This window comes from Carcharodon carcharias, chromosome 15 (genome assembly GCF_017639515.1).
Source record: "Carcharodon carcharias isolate sCarCar2 chromosome 15, sCarCar2.pri, whole genome shotgun sequence".
NCBI classification, from domain to species: domain Eukaryota; kingdom Metazoa; phylum Chordata; class Chondrichthyes; order Lamniformes; family Lamnidae; genus Carcharodon; species Carcharodon carcharias.
The window spans coordinates 90,315,763-90,339,940 of record NC_054481.1 but is presented as its reverse complement, the minus strand read 5'-3'; the positions used below and the strand labels follow the sequence as shown (position 1 = coordinate 90,339,940).

Below are 24,178 nucleotides of genomic sequence, written 5' to 3'. Positions count from 1 at the left end.
TCAAAATTTTAATAATTTCTATTAGGTCACCCCTTAGCCACCTTTTATCAGGAGAGAAGAAAGCCAGCCTGTCAATCATTTTCCGATAGTGTGTTGAGTAAAAGACAAACAGAATTGTCCGACAATATTCATACTGGGAGGTTCCAGTTCTCCAGAACACAGACTGCCTGTATTCTCTAGAGTTTCAAAGAACAAGAGGTGATCTCATTGAAACCTACAAAATACTTAAAGGGGTAGACAGGGTAGATGCAGGTAAGATGTTTCCCGAGTCATCTAGAACCAGGGGACACAAGTTCACAATAAGAACAAAGTCACCTAGGGCCAAGATGAGGATTTTTTTTTTACTCAGTGGGCTATGAATCTTTGGAATTCTCTACCCCAGAGGGCTATGGAAGCTCAGTCATTGAATATATTTAAAGCACAGATTCTCAGATTTCTAAATACTAATGACATTAAGGCATATGGGGATAGTATGAGAAAAAGGTACTGAAGTGGAATATCAGCCACAATCCTATTGAATGGTGGAGCAAGCCTGATGGACTGCATGGCCTGCTCCTATGTTCCTAAATCTCCATAGTTAACCATTAAAATGTACTGAACAATACAATTCAGAAACCATGGGACAATGTTAGTCAGTAACGATGTAAATATTGTAGATTAAATAGTTAGTTGTGAATTTAGTGATTCAAATCCTGAAAATATTCACCTTATAATCATTAATGTGCAAAAACTCATCAATAATGGATTTTGATTTTTTTGCCATCTCCTCTTCAGACAGATTAGGTCTGGGGGAAGCATCAGCAGGAAAGACTTCAGGCTTCACTGTAAAAGAAAACAGATTTTAAAAGGTTTCTATCAGTGCACTGGCCTTTTATATACTGTCAGAGCCTAATGAATTGATAGGTTTCTCTAAAAAGTAAGGAAAGCAACAGATCAGCTACTGTTATTATATCAAGTTATAGTGTCTCCATTTTTCTTTCTAAATGCTGTAGACGAGATACAATTTCTCAAATTCTTACCCAGGTGGTTGGATCACAGAATTGAGGCAAAAACCTAGAATTTAAAATAAGTAATAGTGTTCCTGCAACAAAGATAATAACAAGTCTGTACATTGGTTTCTATGCCCCTGAGACATTGCCAGTTTCCTGTAGTGATTACACTTTATGGCATCAGTAGCTTGCCACAGCAAATTCATCAGACCATATGATCCAGCTCAATGCTGGCCTCAGCGCCTCAGTTTTCTCCATCATGTATTCAAATACTGCACCAGACAACCCCCGGCCCAATACAAGAGGATAGAGTACCCTGGACACGAATTGCCTGTAAAGAAAGATTTTATTGTGCAAATATACATCTGTTATTGATGTTTACAAACTTTTGGAATTAAAGGCTGATGAATACATCCTCTATTTCGACTGCTGGCAACCAGCAAAGAATAAGGCCACTGCCAGACCCAAACTGGACCTATCTGACAGCCACAAGCTTTACTTCCAGCAAGGCACCACTAGATAGCGTGCAGGGTCCATGGCTGATTTTTCCCTCCCTTGCCCTCATGCATATAGCCCAATCTTATCACCTTACGGTTAACTTACCAAAGATTAACTAAATCAGCACAAAATGGACTTGAGACTATCTGGTCTGCATTTCTCAATGACTTGGCCTTCACCAGCTGTGCCACTGGGGTGTTCTATTAAAGAATAGGCTAGTTTATTTCCAGTAATTTTTTTTAATGGATGGACAAATATAAAAAAGTATCACTCTCTTCTTTGGGGCTTTCACTTTGTCTTTCTCTGCTGCTCATATCTTTTCACATTGTTTCCACATTTCTCTTCTCATGACATATGTAGCAAGTGGCAGCCATAACATACCATGTCAGAGATAGCTAGAGGGGCTGTTTGGGAACCCAGGCAACATGCAAAGGCTGGAAACATAAACTCAGTGGGGTTGGGAAGAGAGATATATAGTTCTACCCAAGGCAGTTTGCTCTCCGTCACTGTTGCAGTGGAACCAGCAGTGGGATGCTGAAATCCTGGGTAACATACAACTGGAAGAAATTGGAAGACTGAGATGGAGTAAAGATAGCAGCATACATGGATGAAGTATGCATGGATCAGAGGATGGGAAGGGGAGCTGCTGACTGGCTGCAGTGTAGCCTTAATTAGAAAACTTCCGTAAACAACTAACACTAGAAGGTGAGACTTGGGAGTGACAAGACCGAAATGAACTCAGCTAAGTCTGGAGCAGTGTGGAGCCCAGACTGCAACTCTGGGTGGCTACCAACAAATACTGAAACTTGCATATGATTAACTCTGAATGAGGTCTGTCACATATCCTATCTTATTGATGAACAGGCCCACCAATAAACTGCTTCTGAACAATCACAGATCAATCAGATGTTTCAAAACAGAGACATATTTAAAACATACATAAATTCTAGGGCAGTTGCTGAAGTCCCCAAGTGCCATTGTTCGTGTTTATTGCATTATTCTCGACTCACCTCCTGTCAGCAGGCTTAGAGTGGCATTGGCAAAGACCCACAACCTGGATACTCGCTTAGCTTCATGTTTGCAAATATAGGGAGTATTAGGGAGAAGGACACAAAGTCTATATATCAAATAATACGTTTAGAAATATCTTGTTTTGACACAAGTTATTTGAGGCAGTTCAGTTAATTTTTTCTCTCACCAGGATGACCAAATGCGATGAATACTTTGTGACTTGCGGGTAAAGCACTGTAGGCCTGGATGTGAGATATTGCAAAAAATTAACTGTTCAGAAAGTTCTGCTTTGATTTTTAATTATGCCACTGATTTTCTAATGAATGAAGAAAATAAGATCCAAGTGGCATTCTTCGTTCAAAACCTTGTCTCATGTTGACTACAATCTGAACAGCCAGTGCACCTGCAAGATGCTGGAATTGCAAATTACCATTTTCCTTAGTCCGGTTCCTGTCTCCCTCCATGCTCTTCTCCTCGGAGGTACTTGTGGTTTGCTGTACAATTTCAAGGACTTCTCTCCTCTCCTCTTCTCGTGCTCGATCATCAAACAGCTCTTTGTTACTGCTCACCCGTGTGATTGCCGGTCGAGCTGGCTTATCATTCTTCTCCCTTCCAGTACTGCTTCGACTATTTGGGTGGCGGGGAGGAAAAGAAAAAGATAACAATCTTTGTATTATAAAGTTACACATTAACTACTAGCAGATGATTATTTGATAGAAAGGAAAAAGAACAGTATAAAGTAATATGCATTCATAAACCCCAGGTCTTTACCCAGAAATCGCTGAAATGTGGAACTGACTATCACAAGGAATAGTTGAGACAATTAGCATAGTTGCATTTAACTGGAAATTAGTTTTCCATGAGGGTCAAAGGAATAGAAGAATATGTTGATAGAGTTAGATGAAAAAAAGTTGGGGATGGAGGTGGTGGCGGGGGTGGGGGGGGTGGGGGGGGGGGGGGGGGGGGGGGGGGGCTGCTTGTGTGAACCATAAACAATAGCTCAGGCTTTTGAGCCAATTGGCCTGTTTTCAGTGCTGTAAATACCATGTAACTTAATAAGAAAGGATTACATGAGAAAGGCCCTTCAGTTTGTTTGTCCTCATCCTCCTGAATACTAATCCGACCAGGGTTATCCTTCAACATCCAGAGTTTTGTTATTTCTATAAATGAGTAGCGATCTTTTAGATTTAGGTGAAATTCTGAAAGTAAAAATCTAATATCAGTTTAAGATGGGAATCCATCTGAAGTCATTGGAGTCACTGACATCAGGGATTCGTTGCTCCTGCAAGGAGTTTTACAACCCAACAATTATCAACCCTAGTCACATACACTATCAGGGAATAAGTCTGATAAATTCTGTTGTGCATTTTATTTGTTATTGGTCAACTTCAAGGTGCATCGATTTTTATTAAGTAGCAGGTAGGACTGTCTTCAGGCTTCATCAGTGCACTATACGCAATATTAGACATCTTGGGGATTTAATTGGGCTAAACAGGATTATTGTAATAACATATCACAATTAATCTGACGCACCTAACAAGTTATAGCATTGCACTCAAGCTGCTGCTACCGGTTGAATACTACACAGAATGATTACAGTACAAAAGGAGACAATTCAGCCCACTGAGTTCTGTGCCAGCACTCAAAGAGTTCATCCCACTACCTTGCCCTTTTCCTGTAGCCCTGCCAACTCTTTCTCTTCAGGTACTTAGCCAATTCCCTTTAGAAATCCATGATTGAATCTGCCTCCACAACATTCTGAGACAACACATTCCAGATCCTAACTATTCGTTGTCTAAAAAAGCTTTTCCTCATATCACGGTTCGTTCTTTGCCAATCACCTTAAATTGCTGTCCTTTGGTTCTCGACCTTTTCACCAATGGGAACAATTTCTCTTTATCTACTCTGACTAGACTCTGTTGGTTGTGAACACCTCTATCAAATCTCCTCTCAATCTCTGTTCTCTGAGGAGAACAGCTTCTCCAATCTATTTACATAATTGAAGTCCCAAATCTCTGGAACCATTCTCGTAAATCCTTTTTGTACCCTATTTAATGCCTTCACATCCCTTTTAAAGTGCAGTGCCCAGAATTGGATACAATGTTCCAGCTGAGGCTGAGCCAGTGTTTGATAAAGGTTTATCATAACTTCCCTGCTTCTGTTCTCTATGCCTTGATTTATAAAGCCCAGGATTCCATATGCATTTTTACCAACTTTCTCAGCCTGTCCTGCCTCCTTCAACAATTTGTGCACATGCACACCAAGGTATCTCTGTTCCTGGATCCCCTTTACATTTGTACCCTTCAGTTTATACTGCCTCTCAATTCACTGAAGCTGGCTCCCCCACCATCCCATTTAAGTATTTTCACTCTCAGTTGATCCTTATTCCAACATATTCCTAACATACTGTAAAAAGAGAAAGCAACCTGCTAAAATTTAAAAATTATGTTGCCAACACATTATGCATGGCTCTTTTGATGAATTTCTATTAAATATTTCACATTTGCCACTAAAAATAAATGAACAGATACATGTGTGCTATACAGCATTTGAGTCAATCCAACTTAACAATCAAAACTGCACCACAAACAAAACTCTCTCTCACATTCTCAAATGGGATCTTCAGCAACTGAAACACAACTTTTATTTGGGTCCGGTTAAAAACAATTCAGCTTTAATAAAATTCAATGGTAAATAGAATGCTTGAGACAAAGATTGCAGAGAATGGCTTAGCACACTTGGAAATAGTGGCAGGTGAGAACAATTCAGCATGTTGCTGTATTACAGAATGTTAACTAGCCTGTTACTATTTGTAATCCATGCCCAAGATACTAATCTCAGCTAGAGTCATTACCTTTGTGTGAAGAAAGGTGGCACCGCCCATAGATAAGGCTCTATCCTGTGGTAATGGGGAAAAACAAGCGTGCACATTGATTTGGGTGACATAGCACACTTTCCAGCAGACAACACAAGAGCTGCATTGATTGAGAACCTAGAATGAGATTGTTTTCCCCAGGAATGGTATTTGGTGCAAGAACATAAGAAATAGGAGCAGCAGTAGACCATACAGCTTGTCGAGCCTGCTCTGGCTTTCAATACGATCATGGCTTATCTTTGGCTTCAACTCCATTTTCTCGCTTACTTTCCATATCCCTCGGCTCCCCAAGACACCAAAAATCTGTGGATCTCGGTCATAATATAGTTAACGATGGAGCATTCGCAACCCTCTGGGGCAGAGAATTCTAAACGTTCACAACCTTTTGAGTGAAGAAATTTCTTCTCGTCTAAGTTCTAAATGTTCAGCCCCTTAACCTGAGACTCTGTTGTGTTTCAGTTGCTGAAGATCCCATTTGAGAATGTGTGGCTCTGTACCTGTGTCCTAGATTCCCCAACCTGGGGAAATAATCTCTCAGTGTCTACCCTATCAAATCCCTTCAGAATCTTGTATGTTTCAATAAGATCACCTCTTATTCTTCTAAACTCCACAGTAGTGGAGTCAGTTTACTCAGTCTCACCACAGGACAACCCTACCCCAAGAACCAAGTTAGTAAACCAACTGCCTTCAATTCAAGTGCATCTTTCCTTAAACATGGAAACCAAAACTGCACACGGTATTCCAGGTGTGTTCTCACCAAAGTCCTGTAGATTTGTAGCAAGAGTTTCGTAATAAAGAAAAATATCTTTTGACAAGGTGAGGTGAGGGGGATAGGCAGGCGAGGTGAGGGGGTAGGCGGGTGGGGTGAGGGGGGTAAGCGGGCGAGGTGAGGGTGTTAGGTGGACGAGGTGAGGCTCGTAGGCAGGCGAGGTGAGGGTGTTAGGTGGATGAGGTGAGGCTCGTAGGCAGGCGAGGTGAGGCGAGTCAGTTGAGTGGATAGGGTGGGAGCTGGGTGAGGTGGCTAGGGTGCATGAGTGGGTAGGTGGGTCAGGGGGCAGTCAGGAAGGTTGTCAGGTCTGGCCGGGGGGTTAGTGGGGTAATCGGGGTTCATGGGATGACCAGAAATCAAGGGCACAGTTGAAGAGGGTTGAGGGGACAAGTCAAGTATGCCAGTTATGTCGTTACCCAGGAGTTAAGACTAAGATTTATCTGTCTCATATTTCCTGGGTAACTATCCATGTAAGTGTCGGAGCTGTCTGAAGTCTCTGACTCTAACACATTGGAGACTTATTCGGAGGGTCCCAGGGAACTGTCCATCTGAAGTTCAAACTTCCCAGGCAATTCCCATGGGTCACTGTGTTGGCACTTCTTCACAGTCCCAAAGTACATTTTGGGGGCATGTCTGGTCACTAATGATCTGCAGACCAGAAGATTTGACCATACATTTTTAAGTTTGACATTCAATCAGCCTTGGGAAAGCAGTAAAGTGCTGATTAAGGAGATGCTTGTTTATGAGTCTTTTAAAATTAAATCTGAACTTACCAAGCTGAAAAACCAAAACAAAATGAAGGTGGACAACTTTCTGGATGGTGCAAATCATGGTTCAAACAAAGACTACAGAATACAATTCGGTATTGTGTCTTTAAAAAAAACTTCACAGGATGGTGTGACTTGTGAATACAGTAAACAAACTACATCCCCAGAAAAAAAGTATAAAAGATTAAACACATCGGAGAACTGTAATCCAGTTGAAGGACAACCCCCTCCCCTGCCCCCAGTAGTTGCCAAATAGAGGTCTGAGAGAGAGAGAAAGGGCGAGGGTGAGAGCGGGCGAGGGAGATGGGGCGAGAGGAGGTGAGAGTGAGAGCAGGGGAAGGGTGGGCCGGGGGCGCAGGCAAGAGAGGGAACGAGAGCCCGACTGATCATTGAGAGAAGAATCTACAACTGCAAGAGCCAGCCAGGTGACTGTATGACCAGTTAATAGCATATTTGAGCTAGATATTGCTGAAGTGTTTACTTGGTGGAAGTAAAGTAGCATATTTGAGCATCTGACACTTGATATCAGTGAGGAGATGATTTTGTTGGGAGCAATGTAAAAAAGCAGCTGCTGTTCTTTATTATTTTTTCTCAACCTGTTAAATCTGTCATTTATTTTCTGTAACCATTTTAAATCTGTGCCCATATTAAATCTGTAAATGTGGGTACAAATAAACTAACCCCATTAAGTATAACATTTTGAATCAATTTTTTCTCTTATAATTCGCAGGCCAAAATAACTATAAGTACGGTGTTTTATAAAAGATAAAAGCTCATATGCTGCTTTATTCTTGTACTCCAATCCCCTTGCAATAAAGCCCAATGTGCCATTTGTTTTCCTAATTGCTTGCTGCACCCGTATGCTAACTTTGTGCTCTTTGTACGAGTGCGTCCAAGTGCCCCTTCCTTTACAAATTTGACACCTTTTAGAAATATTCTGCTTTTCCATTCTTAAGATCAAAGTGAATAACCTCACACTTCTCCACATTATACACCAACTGCCACCTTTTTGCTCAACTCACTTCACCTGCCTATATATCTTTGCAACCTCGGTGTCCTCCTCGCGGCTTACATTCATACCTACCTTTGTATCGTCAACAAACTTAGATATATTACTCCCGGTCTCTTTGTTTAAGCCATTAATATAGATTGCAAACAACTGAAGTCCCAACACTGATCCTCGTGGCATTCCACTAGTCACAGCCTGCCAACTGAAAATGCCCCATTTATCCCTACTCTGCTTCTTGTCCATTAACCAACCCACTATTCATGCTAATATATTTCCCCAACTCTGTGAGCCCTTGTCTTGCATATTAGTCTCTCAAGGCACCTTATCAAATGCCTCCTTACATCCATTGGTTCCCCTTTATTTACTCTACTAGATACATTTTCAAAAAAACTCATCACACAGGATTTCCCTCACATAAAACCATGTTGACTTGTACTAATAATACTATGCTTTTTTAAGTATATAGTTAAAACTTGCTTAATAATAGATTGTAGAACTTCCCTGATGAGTGATGTCAGGCTAAATGGCCTGCAGTTCCCTGTTTTCTCTCTCCCTCCTTTCTTGAATAGCTATGTTACATATGCTGATTTTCAATCTGCTGGGATAGTTCCAGAATCTAAGGAATTTTGGAAAATCATAACAAGTGCATTTGCTTTCTCTGCAACTGTTTCTTTTAGAACCCAAGGATATATAGAATAATTGAATGGTTAACAGCACAGGAGGCCACCATTTGGCCTACCATGTCTGCGCTGGATCTCTGAAGGAACAATTCACCTCATGCCACTTCCCCCATTCTCCCCATAGGACAATTTTTTTTTCTTTTCCAGATATTGACTAATGTAGGCCATCAGGTCCTGAGGATTTGTCAGATTTTAGTCCCTCATGCTTTGCCAGCACTTCCGCTCTGCTGATAGTAATTACCTTAATTTTCTAACTCTTATTAACCCTTAGGTTACCCTCTATTTCAGGTATGTAACCTATGTCTACTGCTATGAAGATAGACACAAAATATTTGTTCAATGTCTCTGCCATTTCCCATGATAATTTCTCCTGTCTTTGCTCTTAAGAGACTATTTTTAGCTACTCTTTTCATTTTTGTCAGGAAAACATAATTTTCATAATATTTTTCTGGTTTATTATGAAGTAGGTTTATGGGGGTAAGTATAGTTGGGTCTGTGTGTGATTTAATTACATTTGTAGTCAAGTAGACTGCAGGTTTAAATCATCAAAAGAAGCTAAATGCTTGACATGCTAATGAGTAAACATGGATGCTGGCTTAGCATGTAAGGTGTGAAGGGAATTTGCATTGTTAGATAAATGAAGGAATTTTTGGATTTCAAAGGGATTTTAGTCTGTTTACAAGCAAGGCTAACGAATGTGTTAATTCTTCCTAAAGCTTACTGATAATATATAGTGACAACATGAAAGTTTTTATATTATGAGGGAGAAACAATTTCAAAACCGTATGGAACAACAGAAGAGAGAAATAAATATAAAGGAGAATGAAAGGCTGTGTGTCAGGAGAAGGCCGTGTAAGATCTAATAGGAGTTTGTGAAATAGCCTTAATGAAGCCTCCAGCATTTGTGCATAAGTTTGCTGTCTACCAAAACTGAAGTTGGAAAAAAGCCATTTGGAATTCCATTATCCAGGATATTGTGCTAACTTGCTCTGTTTTAAATCTAAAATTTATTTTGGACCATTGCCTTAAAGGGAGTGTAACTGGTGATCAGGTTAATTAGGAATGATTATAGTAGTAATTGTAGTCTTATGTTTGTGCTTGAAAACTTTTATTTTTTTAATAACTATTTTAATTTAGTTTTTAAAATCTCTAAAGGTCTTGGTGGAAATATTACTTCTGAATTCAGTGCATGCATCTTGTAATAAATACAAATCGCAAAACTGTTGTGATAGCGCAACCAAGTTTCTCTCGTAGATTTGGTCCGCCTGCCTGGCGCAAGTCACCTGCCACATCATAACATTATATACTTGTAAAAGTTCTTACAATCTGTTTTTATATTCTGGGCTAGTTTATTCTTTTTGGTTTTCTGGTTTCTAAAGAATTCCCAATCTTCAGACTTATCACTATTCTTATCTAATACTATCCTTAACCTCCTTAAGTCAAGGATTGTTTTTATTATTTATTCATAGGATGTGGCTGTCACTGGCTAGGCCACACTTATTGCCCATCCCTAATTGCTCTTGAAGTGGTGGTGGTGGTGAGTTGCCTCATTGAACCACTGCAGTCCATGTGGTGTAGGTACACCCACAGTGCTGTTCGGGAGGGAGTTCAGGATTTGACCCAGTGCCAATGAAGGAACGGCGATACATTTCCAAGTAAGGATGGTGAGTGGCTTGGAGGGGAGCTTCCAGGTGGTGGTGTTCCCATGTGTCTGCTGCCCTTGTACTTCTGGATGGTAGTGTTCGTGGGTTTGGAAGGTGCTGTTTAAGGAACCTTGGTGAGTTTCTGCAGTGCAACTTGTAGATGCTGCTACTGTGCATCGGTGGTGGAGGGAGTGAATGTTTCTGGATGGGGTGCCAATCAGGTGGTTTGATTTGTCCTGGATGGTGTCAAGCTTCTTGAGTGTTGGAGTTGCACTCATCCAGGCAAGGGGAGAGTATTTCACCATACTCTTGACTTGTGTAGATGGTGGACAGACTTTGGAGAGTCAGGTGAGTTACTCGCTGCAGGATTCCTAGCCTCTGACCTGCTCTTGTAGCCACAGTAGTTGAGTTTTTGATTTTCAATGGAATATATGAATTGTTTCTTTAAATGTTTCCTACTGTTTATTTACCTCTATCTTTTAGTCTATTTACCCAATCAACCTTACCCAGCTTTCCTTCATTCCTATGTAATCAGCTCTATTCAAGCTTAAGGTTGTTGCTTGGGACTCAAATATGTCACTCTCAAACTTATAGAATTCAGTTATATTATATCGCTATTTCCCAATGGATCTTTTACTATAACATTACTAATTAATCCTGCCTCATTACATAATGCCAGATTTAAAATAGCTTTATCTCTCACTGGTTCCACAATGTATTGCTCCAGGAAACTGTCATGAAAGCATTCAACAAACAAATCTTCCAGACTACCTTTGCCAAATTTGTTTGGTCCAGTCTATAAGATTAAAGTCACCCACAATTATTAAACTGCCTTTGTTACATGCTCCAATAATTTCTTGCTTAATGCTCTGTTGAACGGTATCATCACTGTCAGGGGCCAATGAACTACTACCACCAGCATTTTCTGACCCTTGTTGTTCCTAATCTCCACCATTTCTGGATTCTACTTCCTAACCTTCTGGGCTGAAATCCTTCCTCATTCGTGTCCTTATGTCATCCCTTATTATCAAGGCTATCCCTCCTCCTTTTCCATTCTGTTTGTTTTTTCGAAGTGTTGTGCACCCTCGAACATTAGTTTCCTAAACTTGGTCATTTTGTAACCGTGTCTGTGTAATGGTGATTAGATCTAAACCATTTATCTCTAGTTCATCTATCGTATTGTGGGCGAAGAACATTTAATTTTACTTCTTTACTAATAATCCCTGCATGGACTTTACTGGCTGATGCACTGTTACAGTTAGACTCTCTGTCCCTTCCTGTCCCACTCTGCTTTTCTTCACCCACATCATCATATCAATCTTTTGCCAAACTTTTCTCTTTGGATTTCTAATTTTTCCTTCACTCGATTGCCCTCAGCTGCTCCCTCACACCACACCCCACCCCCTCTCACCACCCCACTACTTTAAAGCCCTCTCCAAAGTCCAAGTTATATGATTTCCTCAGGACACTGGTCCCAGCCCAGTTTAAGTTCAGCCTATCCCAACAGAACAGCTCCCTATTTCCTGGGTACTGGTATTAGTGCCCCATAAATTAAACCCCTGCTTCCCACACCAGTCTTTGAGCCACATGTATGAGAAGAGAGGAGAAGAAATAAATAAGGAAAAACAATCAGCACCAAAACTATTGTCCTCAGTAAACACCCAAGAGCCCATAAAGGGAAAACATTGCAGGTGCTGAAAATCTGAAATAAACACAGAAAATGCTAGAAGCATTCAACAGGTCAATCAGCATCTGACCTGAAACATTAATGCTTTCTCTTCTATAGATGCTGGTTGGCTTATTGAGTATTTCCAGTATTTTTTATTAGGATGTCTATAACATTATTCTGCATGCTGTAATCTGAAGGAAATGATACATTTCCAATATATTTTGCTGTCTGTCAAGTTGTCAAAGTCTGTCACTCATTGATAATCATCACTCTTTATATCTGCTCCATGGTACAAAGCTGTATTGAGCAAATAGCTAAAATTCTGCATATGTGTCAGTAAAACTGATTGCAATCATTACAGCTCAAAGTCCAACTACACAGTTTTTGTTGTAGACCAATCAAGACAGTTTTTCAAATTCTAAGATCCTAGAAGAGTGCACAGTTCTCATCCGATCTGCCATATCCATAAATATCTATCTTGTCCCAGCAGTAAGAAAGACCCACTTTTTCATGAGTTCCTGAAATACTGATCGAGCAACCTGGGCACAATAGTGTTATAAAATTAGCTCTCCACAAAAATGATTCAGTCAATTTTCAAGTTACTAAAACATAGTATTCTTGGGGTGCAATTTCAGCACATCAATTTTCTTTTGCCTTAGCTCTCTTGTTGGCTGATTGGAGGCCAATTCAGAAAAGGGAAAGGGTCTTGTAAGTGGGCTTTCAACTGGCCTACACTGGAGTGAGGCCAAGGAAACAAACATGGGAATTATGTACAAATTGGTCAGCTTGTCATTGCTGTCCTGGAAAGCAAAATAATGCAGATATTAGGAATCTGAAATAAAAGCAGATAATGTTGAAAACACTCAGGTCAGACAGCAAGGGTGAAAAAAAGGGAAGTATGGTAGACATTTCAGGTGGATGACCTTTGGTCAACAACACACATGTTGTCTGACCTGTTAAGCGGTTTCGGCATTTTCTGATTCTTCACATGAAGTTTAGATTACAAAGCTAGTTTAATATGCAGCACCAAGCACCAGCTGCAGAATAAAATAAACCATAAACAAAATAAAAATAACCTAAAGATTGAGTGAGCAACAATGCTGGCACATTGTATAGGCGATTTACCAAGGAAAAATGCAGAGATTGCCTTCATTAACTTCAACGGCACTCACCTAGGTAGTGTTCTACGTGCATCTGAATCAGAGGGAGGGGTAGACTGCTGTAGTACAGAGAATCTATTCAAACTTGTCGTCCGTGGCGATTCTGAAATTAAATATTGAGCTTTATGCTATCCAGACTTAACATGATGGCTTTCAAGAATTAACTTGCATTTACATATCACTTTAATGCATAGTCAGGATGTTCCAAAGTGCTTCACATCCAGCAAAGTCACTTATGTAAGCAAGCACAGCAGCTAATTTTAACATCAAAATCCCAAACGTCAAACAAGATGAGTGAGCTGTTGATCAGTCCCTTTTTGATAGGATCGGTTGAGGTGAAAATGTTGACTGGGACACTTGGGAAAATTTTAAGTTTTCCTTCAAATTGGCCATGGGACCATGTATGCTTACTTTTAACATTTAAACAGAAAGAAGCCACCTCCAGCCACGCAGCACTCTTTCAGTATGTCACTGTACTATCAGTCTAGAATGCATTTTCAAGGACTAGAATCAGCTTGGAGGAGTTGGCTGCTACGAAATACAGGAAGGCAAACGCGTTTGTAGAGTGAGCAGATAAATGGCAAATGAAATTCATTATGAAGAAGTGTGAGAAGGTTCATTTTGATAGGAAAAATAAAGAGGTCACTAATTGCTTGGAAGGTAAGAAATTAAATGGGGTAGAGCAGAGATCTGTGAATATAGACAGAGAAAAATTCAATTTCTACCATCGTTATCATTTTAGCAAACCAAGTTCTTGCAGTTTAATTCGTGTGAACAGGTTTGAGAATTTGAAACAAAAAATAAATTTTTTTCCTAAAAAGGTCATAGTTGATAGTCTGTGATTTATGATCCTTCTTATTGGAAAATTAACTTAGGTAAACCTGCAACCTTGTTAGCCAGATTTGGGTATTTTCAAAACACAATGAGATGATTAGCCATAAGATTATTTTCCACTCAGTGAAAGAGCAAACAGGAAATGAACGTTTCACTCAGGGCGGAGAAGAGACCACAGATGCAGGCCTGGGTTAAGGCCGCTTGCCTTTCAGTTAAATTAGGGTGATTTGTCTTAAAATTAAAAACACAAAGTACTGGAAAAAACTCAGCAGGTCTGGCAGTATCTGTGGAGAAAGAAAGAGAGTTAACGTAGAGTCCAATATGACTTCTTCAGAACTGAAGAGAAGAAGGAATGTGATGGGTTTTATGTTATTGTAAAAGGGGCAGGCTCAGCTAGAACAAAAGGGGAGGTCAGGGACAGGTTAGAGGGCAGGAGAGATTAAATGACAAAGAAGTTATGGAACAAAGGGCAAAGGAAGTGGTGTGGTTGCATTAAAGAAACAAAGCACTGGTCCAATTAAGTGTTACGGTCAGAATAAAAGACAGCTCTGTCTGAAAGCAAATACACAAAAACATCATACAAACATCCACTTGGCAAAAAAAGAATCAAAATGGAGGACAGAGTTCTTTATCTGAAGTTGTTGAACTCAATGTTGAGATCAGAAGGCTGTAAAGTGCCGAATCAGATGATGAGGTGCTGTTCCTCCAGCTTGCATAGAACTTCACTGGAACACTGCAGCAGGTCAAGGCCAGAATGTGAGCATGACAGCAAGATGGTAAATTACATTAGCAAGAAACTGGAAGTTGGGGTCATGCTTGTGGACTGAACAGAGCTGTCCCGCAAAGTAGTCAACTATGTTTGGTATTTCCAATGTTTTAGATTAAATCACAGGATGTGGGTATCGTTGGGTAGGTCAGCATTCGTTGCCCATCTCTAATTGCCCTTGAGAAGGTAGCGGTGAGCTACCTTCTTGAACCACTGCAGTCCATGAGATGGAAGTGCACCCAGAGTGCTGTTAGGGAGCTCCAGGATTTTAACCCAATGGCAATGAAGGAACAGCAATATATTTCCAAGTCAGGACGGTGAGTGGCTTGGAGGGGATCCTCCAGGTGGTGATATTCCCATGTCTCTGTTGCCCTCATCCTTCCAGATGATAGTGGTCGTGGTTTTAGAAGGTGCTGTCTAAGGAGGCTTGGCAAGTTCATGCAGTGCATCTTGTAGATGGTGCACACTGCTGCACTGTGTGTCGGTGGTGGAGGGAGTGAATGTTTGTGGATAGGATGCCAATCAAGCAGGCTGTTGCCCTGGATGGTGCCGAGCTTCTTCAGTGTTTTTGGAGCTACACTCATCCAGCCAAGTAGAGAGTATTCTATCACACTCTTGGCTTGTGCCTTGTAGATGATGGACAGACTTTAGGGAGTCATGAAGCGAGTTATTCTGACCTACTCTAGTAGCCACAGTATTTATATGGCTGGTCCAGTTCTGTTTCTGGTCAATGGTAAGCCCCAGGATATTGATAATGTTGATGTTAACAATTATGGTAATGCCATTGAAAGTCAAGGGGCGATAGTTAGATTCTCTTTTTTGCAGATGGTCATTGCCTGGCAATTGTGTGGCATGGATGTTACTTGCCACATGTCAGCCCAAACCTGGATATTGTCCAGATTTTGCTGTATTTGGACATGGACTTCTTCAGTATCTGAGTCGTCGCGAATGATGCTGAACACTGTGCGATCAACAATGGACATCTCCACTTCTGACTTTATGATGGAAGGAAAGTCATTGATGATGCAGCTGAAGATGGTTGGGCTGAGGACACTACATTGAGGAACTCCTGCAGTGAAGTCCTGGAGCTGAGATGATTGACCTCCAACAACCACAACCATTTTCCTTTGTGCTAAGTATGACTCAAACCAGTGGAGAGTTTTCCCCCGATTCCTATTGACTCCAGTTTTGCTTGGGCTCCTTGATGCCACCCTTCGTTAAATGCTGCCTTCATGTCAAGGGAGTCACTCTCACCTCTGGATTCAGCTCTTTTGTTCTTGTTTGAACCAAGGCTGTAATGAGGTCAGGAGCTAAGTGGCCCTTGTGGAACCCAAACTCAGCGTCAGTGAGCAGGTTATTGACATGTGTAGGGGAAACCGCTTTGTGAGTGGTGACCATAGTATACTAAATTCAAAGTACAAGTAAAACATTTCACCCAGTGTTTGGGGCCTCGGAGAGTGAGGAGAGAGGAGGGAAAAGGTTAGGTGTTACACCTCCTGCAATTGCATATGAAGGTGCTGTAGGAAGGGGACGAGTTGTCGGGGGTGATAGATGAGTGGACTTTAAACCACTACTAAGAAAATAGTCTGTACAGAATTTTTTCCTTTTTAATTTGATTTTACAGAGTTTGAAAGATCTAGTTGTAAACAATATTTAACCAGCACGGTAATTATGGGACTGGAGAGGTATGTAAGAAAAGTATAACCTTGGTCTTCAAAGACAGGTTTACAAGTAAAAGATAAGATAAGGAAATGAGCACCATTTTACTTACCAGATTCATTAGTTTTTACTCCTCCACTGCTGCCCTTGCCCCAGCTGCCTAATCGACATCCTGGACCCAACTGAATTTTATCATCAGTGGCAGGCTAAGAGACAGAATAAAGCAAAAGAACACTTTTAAAATCTTGTGAAGCAAGATCCTGTTCGTGGTAATACTGAATAGGCCAAAACACTTGCATGTTTCTCACTTCTCCTTTCTCTGCATACTTATAAGACACAATTTCTAAACCTATGCACTGTTTCACCACTTCCATGGAATCAGTTTCCACCAGCTGCCGCGAGCTCAATGGCTGTGATTCTGCTACTCATGTCGAACCAAGAGGGTTGCTCCTTCTAACAATGAAATTTCCACTGTCCTACTGCTTAGTGGGCTGACTTGGTGCAATACTGAGCCACTTGGCCCATGAAAGACTCGGGTTCAAACATTGGTTTAGTGCTAAGTTAGCTATCAACTGAAACAGCAGTAAGTGTGCTACTATTGCCCAGTGAGATGTAAAATGAAAGTCTCAGTTCCTGCTCCCTGCTGCCAGGTAGACACTTATGGGCAGGTTGGAGCTTGGCTATAATGTCTTATTGACACTCCTCTAGGCTCTTAACATCTTTGCAACTACATGCATGCACGTGTCAACATTTAGAAGAAAATTGGAAGGGGACAAAAATTCATCCTGACGGTGCAGCAATGGTTCCATTAATTCAAAATTCATAACATGAACCACATGTTAATTAACATATCCTATAACAGAAACCACGTATTAATTAACAGATCCCTTAACAGTAACAGCAGCTAATTAGGCCCCATAAGAAAAGCAGCCTCAGAGTTAACATGGGCTTAATCCATGGGCCCACATATATTAGTAATTACTTACTAAAAATGAGATCCAAGTTGCAAAGTTTTCAAATTTTAAAAACAGATTGTGATGATGTATATGGACTTGGTAAACTCTGGAGCACAAGGGCACTCTGCTTTGATCAACACAAAAACTATTAACTTGCTTATGGCGCAAGATGGCAATTACCTGACATACTTGTCAAGAGATTTAGTTGCATCTGGGACAAGCAAAATTGATTAGTATAAATGATCACCAATGTGTTCTTCAAATTCATTTTGTGCTTTTAGAAAACGATTGCTCATAAGGTAGTAGATTATGTTTTAAAGACATGTGGTAGCCAAGGTGGAATTTGAAGGCACAGATAATTTATTTAATTCGGGGATTAAGAGCACAAAACTATAGAACAAACTCACTATTAACAAGCTTAAAACAAGGGAATGGAGGATTCCCTTTCTTCTTAGAGTAAGGGCTAATGGAATAAATTCCCAGCTGTCATTCACTGCTGTGTTGATTAAATCCTTCAAAGGAGATTGGTGCATATCTGGTTCGGAAAGGAACCAAAATATTAGTTAGGACAGTTGAGGAAAGAGAGTGCTGAATGCTTTGTGGTATAATGGTTCCTGGGTTGATGGAGCCAATGGAAATGTTACTCATAGGGAAGTACCACTTGAGCATCAGATGTACAGGCAACTTGAAGCTTCAGTTGATATGCCATTGAGAAACAGGAAGGAGCTTACCGATGATTTGCAAAAGGCCCCCGTCTGCACTGTAACATTTCTATGTTTTGGTTTCTGTGTAATTGGGTTTGATGCTTAGCTGAAAATAGCTGTAACTGACCTATGGAAGCACCAGGCATGACAATCCTTCTTGGCATTTTGATCCATTTGCCATGTTATTACATTTAAAAAAGACATTCAGCTTGCAAACATGTACTACTTTGACCCCTTCTCCAATTCTTCCCCTCCAATGCCTTGCTGAAGTTATCAGTACTCTCAAAAATCTCAATGTGCTGGTGTTTATCAATATAGGCTTAAATTAGGGTTACTTAAAAACAAAGGTTGAGGGAAATTAGTATTTCTCTGTACTACAGCTACCTGCATCAGCTTTTTCCACCAAGATAGCAGGCAAAATAATGTAAAATCCTGAAGCACCATACTGGCCTGAGGTGGTCAAGAATGCACCACATTCTTATGGTTGATTCTAAATTAATGTCAAAATTAAAATCTGCACCATAATTAATTAATTAATTAGCCCTAAATGTTGAAGAATGGTAAGTTTCTTCACCTTTGGGACCAGGATTGAATCCAGCTCAGGCTAATGAAACAAAATTCTCTTGACCCATTGTCTGAAAGGTTGGAATATGAAATTGTTTAAGTAGTTTCAACCCAGTTTCCTTGCAACTATGATTTCAAAAGAACAGACAATCTCACTGTTAAGAGGTATTGTGAGTGACTTCCATGGAAAAAATTCACATCATTGTTGTAGGGGCACACTCTTCGACGATCCATTTGTTCATGGAATTTGGGCATCACTGGCAAAGTCAACATTTATTGGCCATCTCTAAATGCCCTTGAAAAGGAGGTGGTGAGCTGCCAGCTTGAGCTGCTGCAGTCCACGTGGTGTAGATACACCCAAAGTGATATTAGGGAGGGAGTTCCTGTACTTGAGCATTTAACTCCTGCGATATTTAATATAAAACAGTGCTCAATAGTGACAGTGGCAGCAAAAATGTCAATTCTCCAGCACTTTCATTCCTTGTTGGAGTACTACAAAAAGATTCACCATCAAACATAAATTAAATCAACATGGCTATAGTTGTAGTTGATTTTATCGGACTGACCTGTCAGATTTGGATCAAAACATATTTTTGGCCATGCTACAGTCTCATTTCATTTGTGCATACTTTTCCAGGCATTAACCAGCAAAAGGCATAATGTACTTGCTGTCTCATCCTCTCCCTTTTCCCAACTTATTAAATAACCCAAGGCATTAAACTATTAATCTTACTCATCCAAATGTCAGAGCAAATTTGGCATATAAGTCTTTCGATCAAAGAGAAGTAATCAGCTGGGTCATCTAATCAGTCTACACACAAGAAATACTGGGCAAAAATTAGACAGTCCCCTAAAACAGGGACGGGGATCACAATGTGCAACTAACCCACGACCATGGTTCCGATGTAGGCAGCATGCAGTCAGTAAAAACATAATCAGCAATTAACTGGTGAGGAGGTCCTGCCTGCTACTGAATGCATGCATGGCTGTGTGAGGTTAAGACAGGGTATTAACCGGAAAATTGGGCTCAAAAATGGCAATACTCTTGTCAAATCTGCATACTTCTGCTGCACGCTCCGTGCCCATGCTATCACCTACTCAAGCTGGTATCCTGTACAGCCAGCACCAGGAGTGTGCACCGTGCTGCGGACACCATTTTGGAACTAAAACAGCACCTATAGCGCCAAATAAACAGGATATTCAACCGAATTTTGTGGCCATTCTGTTTCCATAAGAGTCAGAACGTGGAGTTATAAAGTGGATTTTAAAGCTTCTAGTTACAATTGTAGAATTTACAATGTTGTAGGAGGCTATTTACCCTATTGTGATTGTGCAGCTCTTCAACAGGAAATGTTTTTTTGCGATCCAAGTTTTTATCCTTTGCCCATTTCTTTTCATCATCTTCCTTTTCAAATACTTATCTAATTCCCTCTTTGTGATATAGACACTGCTTCTAACTTTTTGGGTGAAAAAAAATCCCTTTTTGTTCTCTGCTGATGATAACCTTCAGTTTCTGTCCCATTTAGCAAAGTGGAAACAATCATTCACTAGTTATTCTCTCAAAACCTTTCGTAATTTAAAAAATCTCAATTTTAAAAACTTTGATTAGATTCTTATTTAAAACCTCTCCAAAGTGGAAAATAGACTCAATTTTCTTCAGTAATTACAACCTCTTATTCCTGGTAATATTTGACAGAATCTTGGGAACACCCTTTCCTTACCTTGAACATCCTTAATATAATGCGGTGCTCAGTATTATACTTAAAACTACAACTGCAGCCTAACCAATGTCTTGTACAATTCAACATCACTTCATAACCTGTACAGTCAATACCCATAAAAATGAAAGGCAGAATCCTATTTGCCTCTTTTCTGGCCCTTTCTCCCTGTACTCCTAGTGTATGCAGACATGCCTCGACAGCCCTGCTTTTTTGCCCCATTAAGAGTCTTGCTATTTAGGCTTCTACTTCATTCCCACCCAGCCCACCCCAATGTATTACTTTCTATTTTTCTGCATCTGTTAGCATCCTCCTGTAAACTTCTAGTCTTCCTCATGTTCCCTAACAGAGTGTCATTATCAAACTTTAATATCATTCACCCTGTGTCCACGTCCAAATAACTTACTTAAATAGTCAATCTTCCATGGCTTTGCACATAGTAAGTTAAGATCAAACGCAAAATTCAGGTGAAGTAGGGTTAGAGAGGAGCGGATAATTGGACCAAAGCACGTAGACATAATGTAGTGCTCGTTTTAATGATATAGAAAATCCACCCTTTCGTTTATATGTTGCCATCATAGACTCCGATCTCCATGTTAAGTGGAAAGTGCCTATGTCATTGCGTTATGTTGTAATTACACCTCAGCCCTGACTGTGATGCGACTGCAGCTCCAGTATGGTTCCAGTAACATTTACATTTAGCAGTTTTTAATTATAAATGTGCACACTGGAAATGATGAAGTTAAATTGATAGATGTTGTATGAAGATGTATGGTTCTTAATGTATGGATGGGAAAGCAAGGAGGTCTCAGCATAAATCCCTGGGGATCATCCATAACTCTCCAATCCAAAAATAAATTCATCCCCACTCATTACTTTCTGTTGCCTAGCCACCTCTTTATGACTACATTCTTTGCAATATGATGTGTCTTAATTTTTATACAACACCCTATCAAGTCCTATCAAAAGGATTGAACATTTGGTTTGTTTGAACTTCTGTGGAGCCAATTTGTGTCTAAACCTCTTGTGGTGTGCAACAATCGTCAAGCTGTAAGGTGATATGCAGTAAACGTATGACTGTTTTATCCTTTATAGTCAACACAGGTAATCAGCACACACTTAATTTACTGGTTTATCTCAGTTTGCCTGTAAATTGTTACAGCAACAAAATTTCAGGTGCTTGCAACAAGAATCATACTTTGGTAATTTTCGGGAATTTGCTGGGGTCTATCGTCCTGCTGCTCTTTGTCACTGGAACAGTGTTCCAAGCTTCTTCTGTGGGTCGCCCACCACCTGCAAGCATCAAATTACTGTTAAAACATGCATTATTTAAGTAATGTGATCACATCCGTTTAATAAAGCTAGTCAATAGGTATGAAGATGTGGATAAAATGAATTACTTTGGTCTTGGGACCAGGAGCCACTATTCTTCTAGAACAAAGCAGCAGGAATCCTTGCTCATATGGTTTGAACAGATGTTACTTGTTTTTGTATTTTATCAAACCATTTTAGATTTTAATCAATTGAACTGACTCCCCAACAGCAAACAAAAAAACAGTTGACTCTGAAAAAAATTATTTTCTGAATAAAAACAGAAAATGCTGGAAATACTTAGCAGGACAACCAGGCATTATTTTCTGACCTGTGTTTCAATATCCTGCATCTATTCCCAACAAACTAAGATAGTCATGTTTTAAAAAGAATAATTCAGAGGTGTGCAAACAGAAAAACAAAAGAAGCTAGCATTCAGCTAAACTCCAAAAAGTATGAATAATCAACAGCGCAAGCTATTGTTTCAGTTAACAGTACAAACCACTTACAACTCATTGCAACTTAATGCAATAAGGCTAGTTCCTACCACCTAAACAGGCAGCCATCTATCTAAAGGGAAGTAGAGGACTCAAGTGGATAGACTCTGTTGAGTAGGCCAAGACATGACGTACAAAAATGAGTCAATATATTCATTATCTCTGGCAGAATGAGAAGTATGACAACTGTAAGATTACATATAAAAAGGCAGCTCCAGAAGCTTCTTACCTGTTCTTCTTTTGTCTTGTTTGGACAATAGTTGTTGATGAACCTTCAATTGCTGCTGCTGTTCTTCAATCTGTGCTTCTTTATGAATCTGTTCAATGGTCTTTGGCCCCTGTTCAACCCTACGTGACACCCAATTTTTCTGTAAATGAATACAACACATTCAGTGCGTTTAGAAACCTGGGAACTGACATGATTTGACAACATATTTAGACATTTCCATGGTGTCAATACTGCATTGCTTCAGGTTGGATTTCAAACTTTTTTTTAATCTCTTTTCCAATATCACATACGCACCATGTGATAACATGCAATCAAAGTTGTTAAATTCTGTAATAGCCTAAAACTAAACACCAAGTGCAACTGCAACACAAAAAACACAATTTGAGTATTAAATAACTATGATAGTGTTCTTTGCTTTTTCATAAATCACCAGTCACCAACATGTAATTACTCTCTATCCACTTACAGACAACAATGGAATGTTTGAAAGAGAAAGAGAGAGAAAATATTCCCGAAAGCTCAACACATCTCTTCACCTTGACAAGCATAAATATTAAGCCAAAACAAATATTCATACAGCGACAGGATAATGAATAATTTTTAGTCCAAGATCCAGAATCCATAGTTTCTTCCATGCAAAATTGTACTTTTAGAATTAAAGCACACAGCTACAGCAGATCCTGTCCCAGAAGATATTTTTAACCATCTCACAGTTATGGACAGTTAGGGTGGCATACTTCTCAAACAGGTCTGCTCTTGCAGCTTTCCTCAAAAATCTGAGCATTTTGGAGGGGAAAGAAAGAGGAACAACAATTTATTGTGTAAACACACAGGCTTGCCTCTTAGCAAGTAATTTGTTCTTTTGGGAGAAATGCCTGCAGCCCTAGCTCAACTGCACCAATACAGGAGTTAAAAAAAAACCCTCTTCATTTGTTGAAGTTCACAACATTTTAGATATGGGCAATAAATGCTGGCCCTGCTAATGATGAAACCAATATTTCAGAGAGTTCATCAGCAAATAACTGCAATTTAGTGCGCCAGAAGGTACTCTTGTAACATTTAATTAGAAATGTCTGGCCAACTTAAGGCAGCAATATTATAACAAAGTAATTTACCTGTTTCAAATAGCAAAGGCACAGAAAAAGAAATGGACTACATACCATTCGCACATCTATCACATCTTGGAGCATAAAACGTATTCTAGACGATGTTTTTCTTTCTTTCACTATCTTTTCCATTTGATTGAAATATTGATCCATGCGAGGCTGAAAGGAACAGTTACACTATTAAAATTCAGGTTTTTATTAATGGACTTCTTGGAACATTTTCTTATATATTTATAAATCAATAAAGGTTTTGCATTTACACTTTGCATCTATTAAAACAAAATTTTTGGACACCAGGAGTAATGCAAAAGACAAATAGATATAATTTAAAAGAGAAATCAAATTATCTTTGAGTTTAACAGTGCCCAAAGTTCTTTTCCACAGCAATTTATTCAGGAATTAAATGAATCAACTGCAATTGTTATGCTACAAGCAGCATAAATAAACTGCAATGTACCAGAGGTAGATGGAGCAAAATGTCTTAGAGAACTGCTGAATATCAAGTCCTTTAACTTGAAGTTACACATCCAGCTATGGTCATCCATTTGAACTGTCACTAAACAATAGCTGTGGGTACTAAAGGTGTATAGTAAATTTAAGGATTTTTCCTGTTTTAAAAGCATCTGGGTGGTACTGTTCTTTTTATCCACTAGATGGCCCTATTAGCTATCACATTGCCACCGTAAGCTTTTAGAATGATCAGTTAAACATTTTAAATGCCTCTTTCTACATCAATGACCTTTAAGTTGCAACAATTATTAAAA

General features: G+C 39.7%; 1 protein-coding gene across 16 annotated transcripts in view; it reads right to left on the bottom strand.

The window, feature by feature from the left end:
• LOC121288721 (eukaryotic translation initiation factor 4 gamma 3-like) overlaps window positions 1-24,178 on the bottom strand; it is a 331,740-nt gene that overhangs the window by 14,455 nt on the left and 293,107 nt on the right. For all 16 annotated transcript variants that reach the window (XM_041207482.1, XM_041207477.1, XM_041207478.1 and 13 more), the window contains 7 exons: window positions 23,469-23,573; window positions 22,309-22,447; window positions 21,470-21,564; window positions 16,442-16,535; window positions 13,083-13,173; window positions 2,929-3,125; window positions 707-822 (listed from right to left, as the gene is read on the bottom strand). In XM_041207482.1, coding sequence (XP_041063416.1) covers window positions 707-822; window positions 2,929-3,125; window positions 13,083-13,173; window positions 16,442-16,535; window positions 21,470-21,564; window positions 22,309-22,447; window positions 23,469-23,573 — 837 coding nt within the window. The remainder of the gene's footprint in view (window positions 1-706; window positions 823-2,928; window positions 3,126-13,082; window positions 13,174-16,441; window positions 16,536-21,469; window positions 21,565-22,308; window positions 22,448-23,468; window positions 23,574-24,178) is intronic.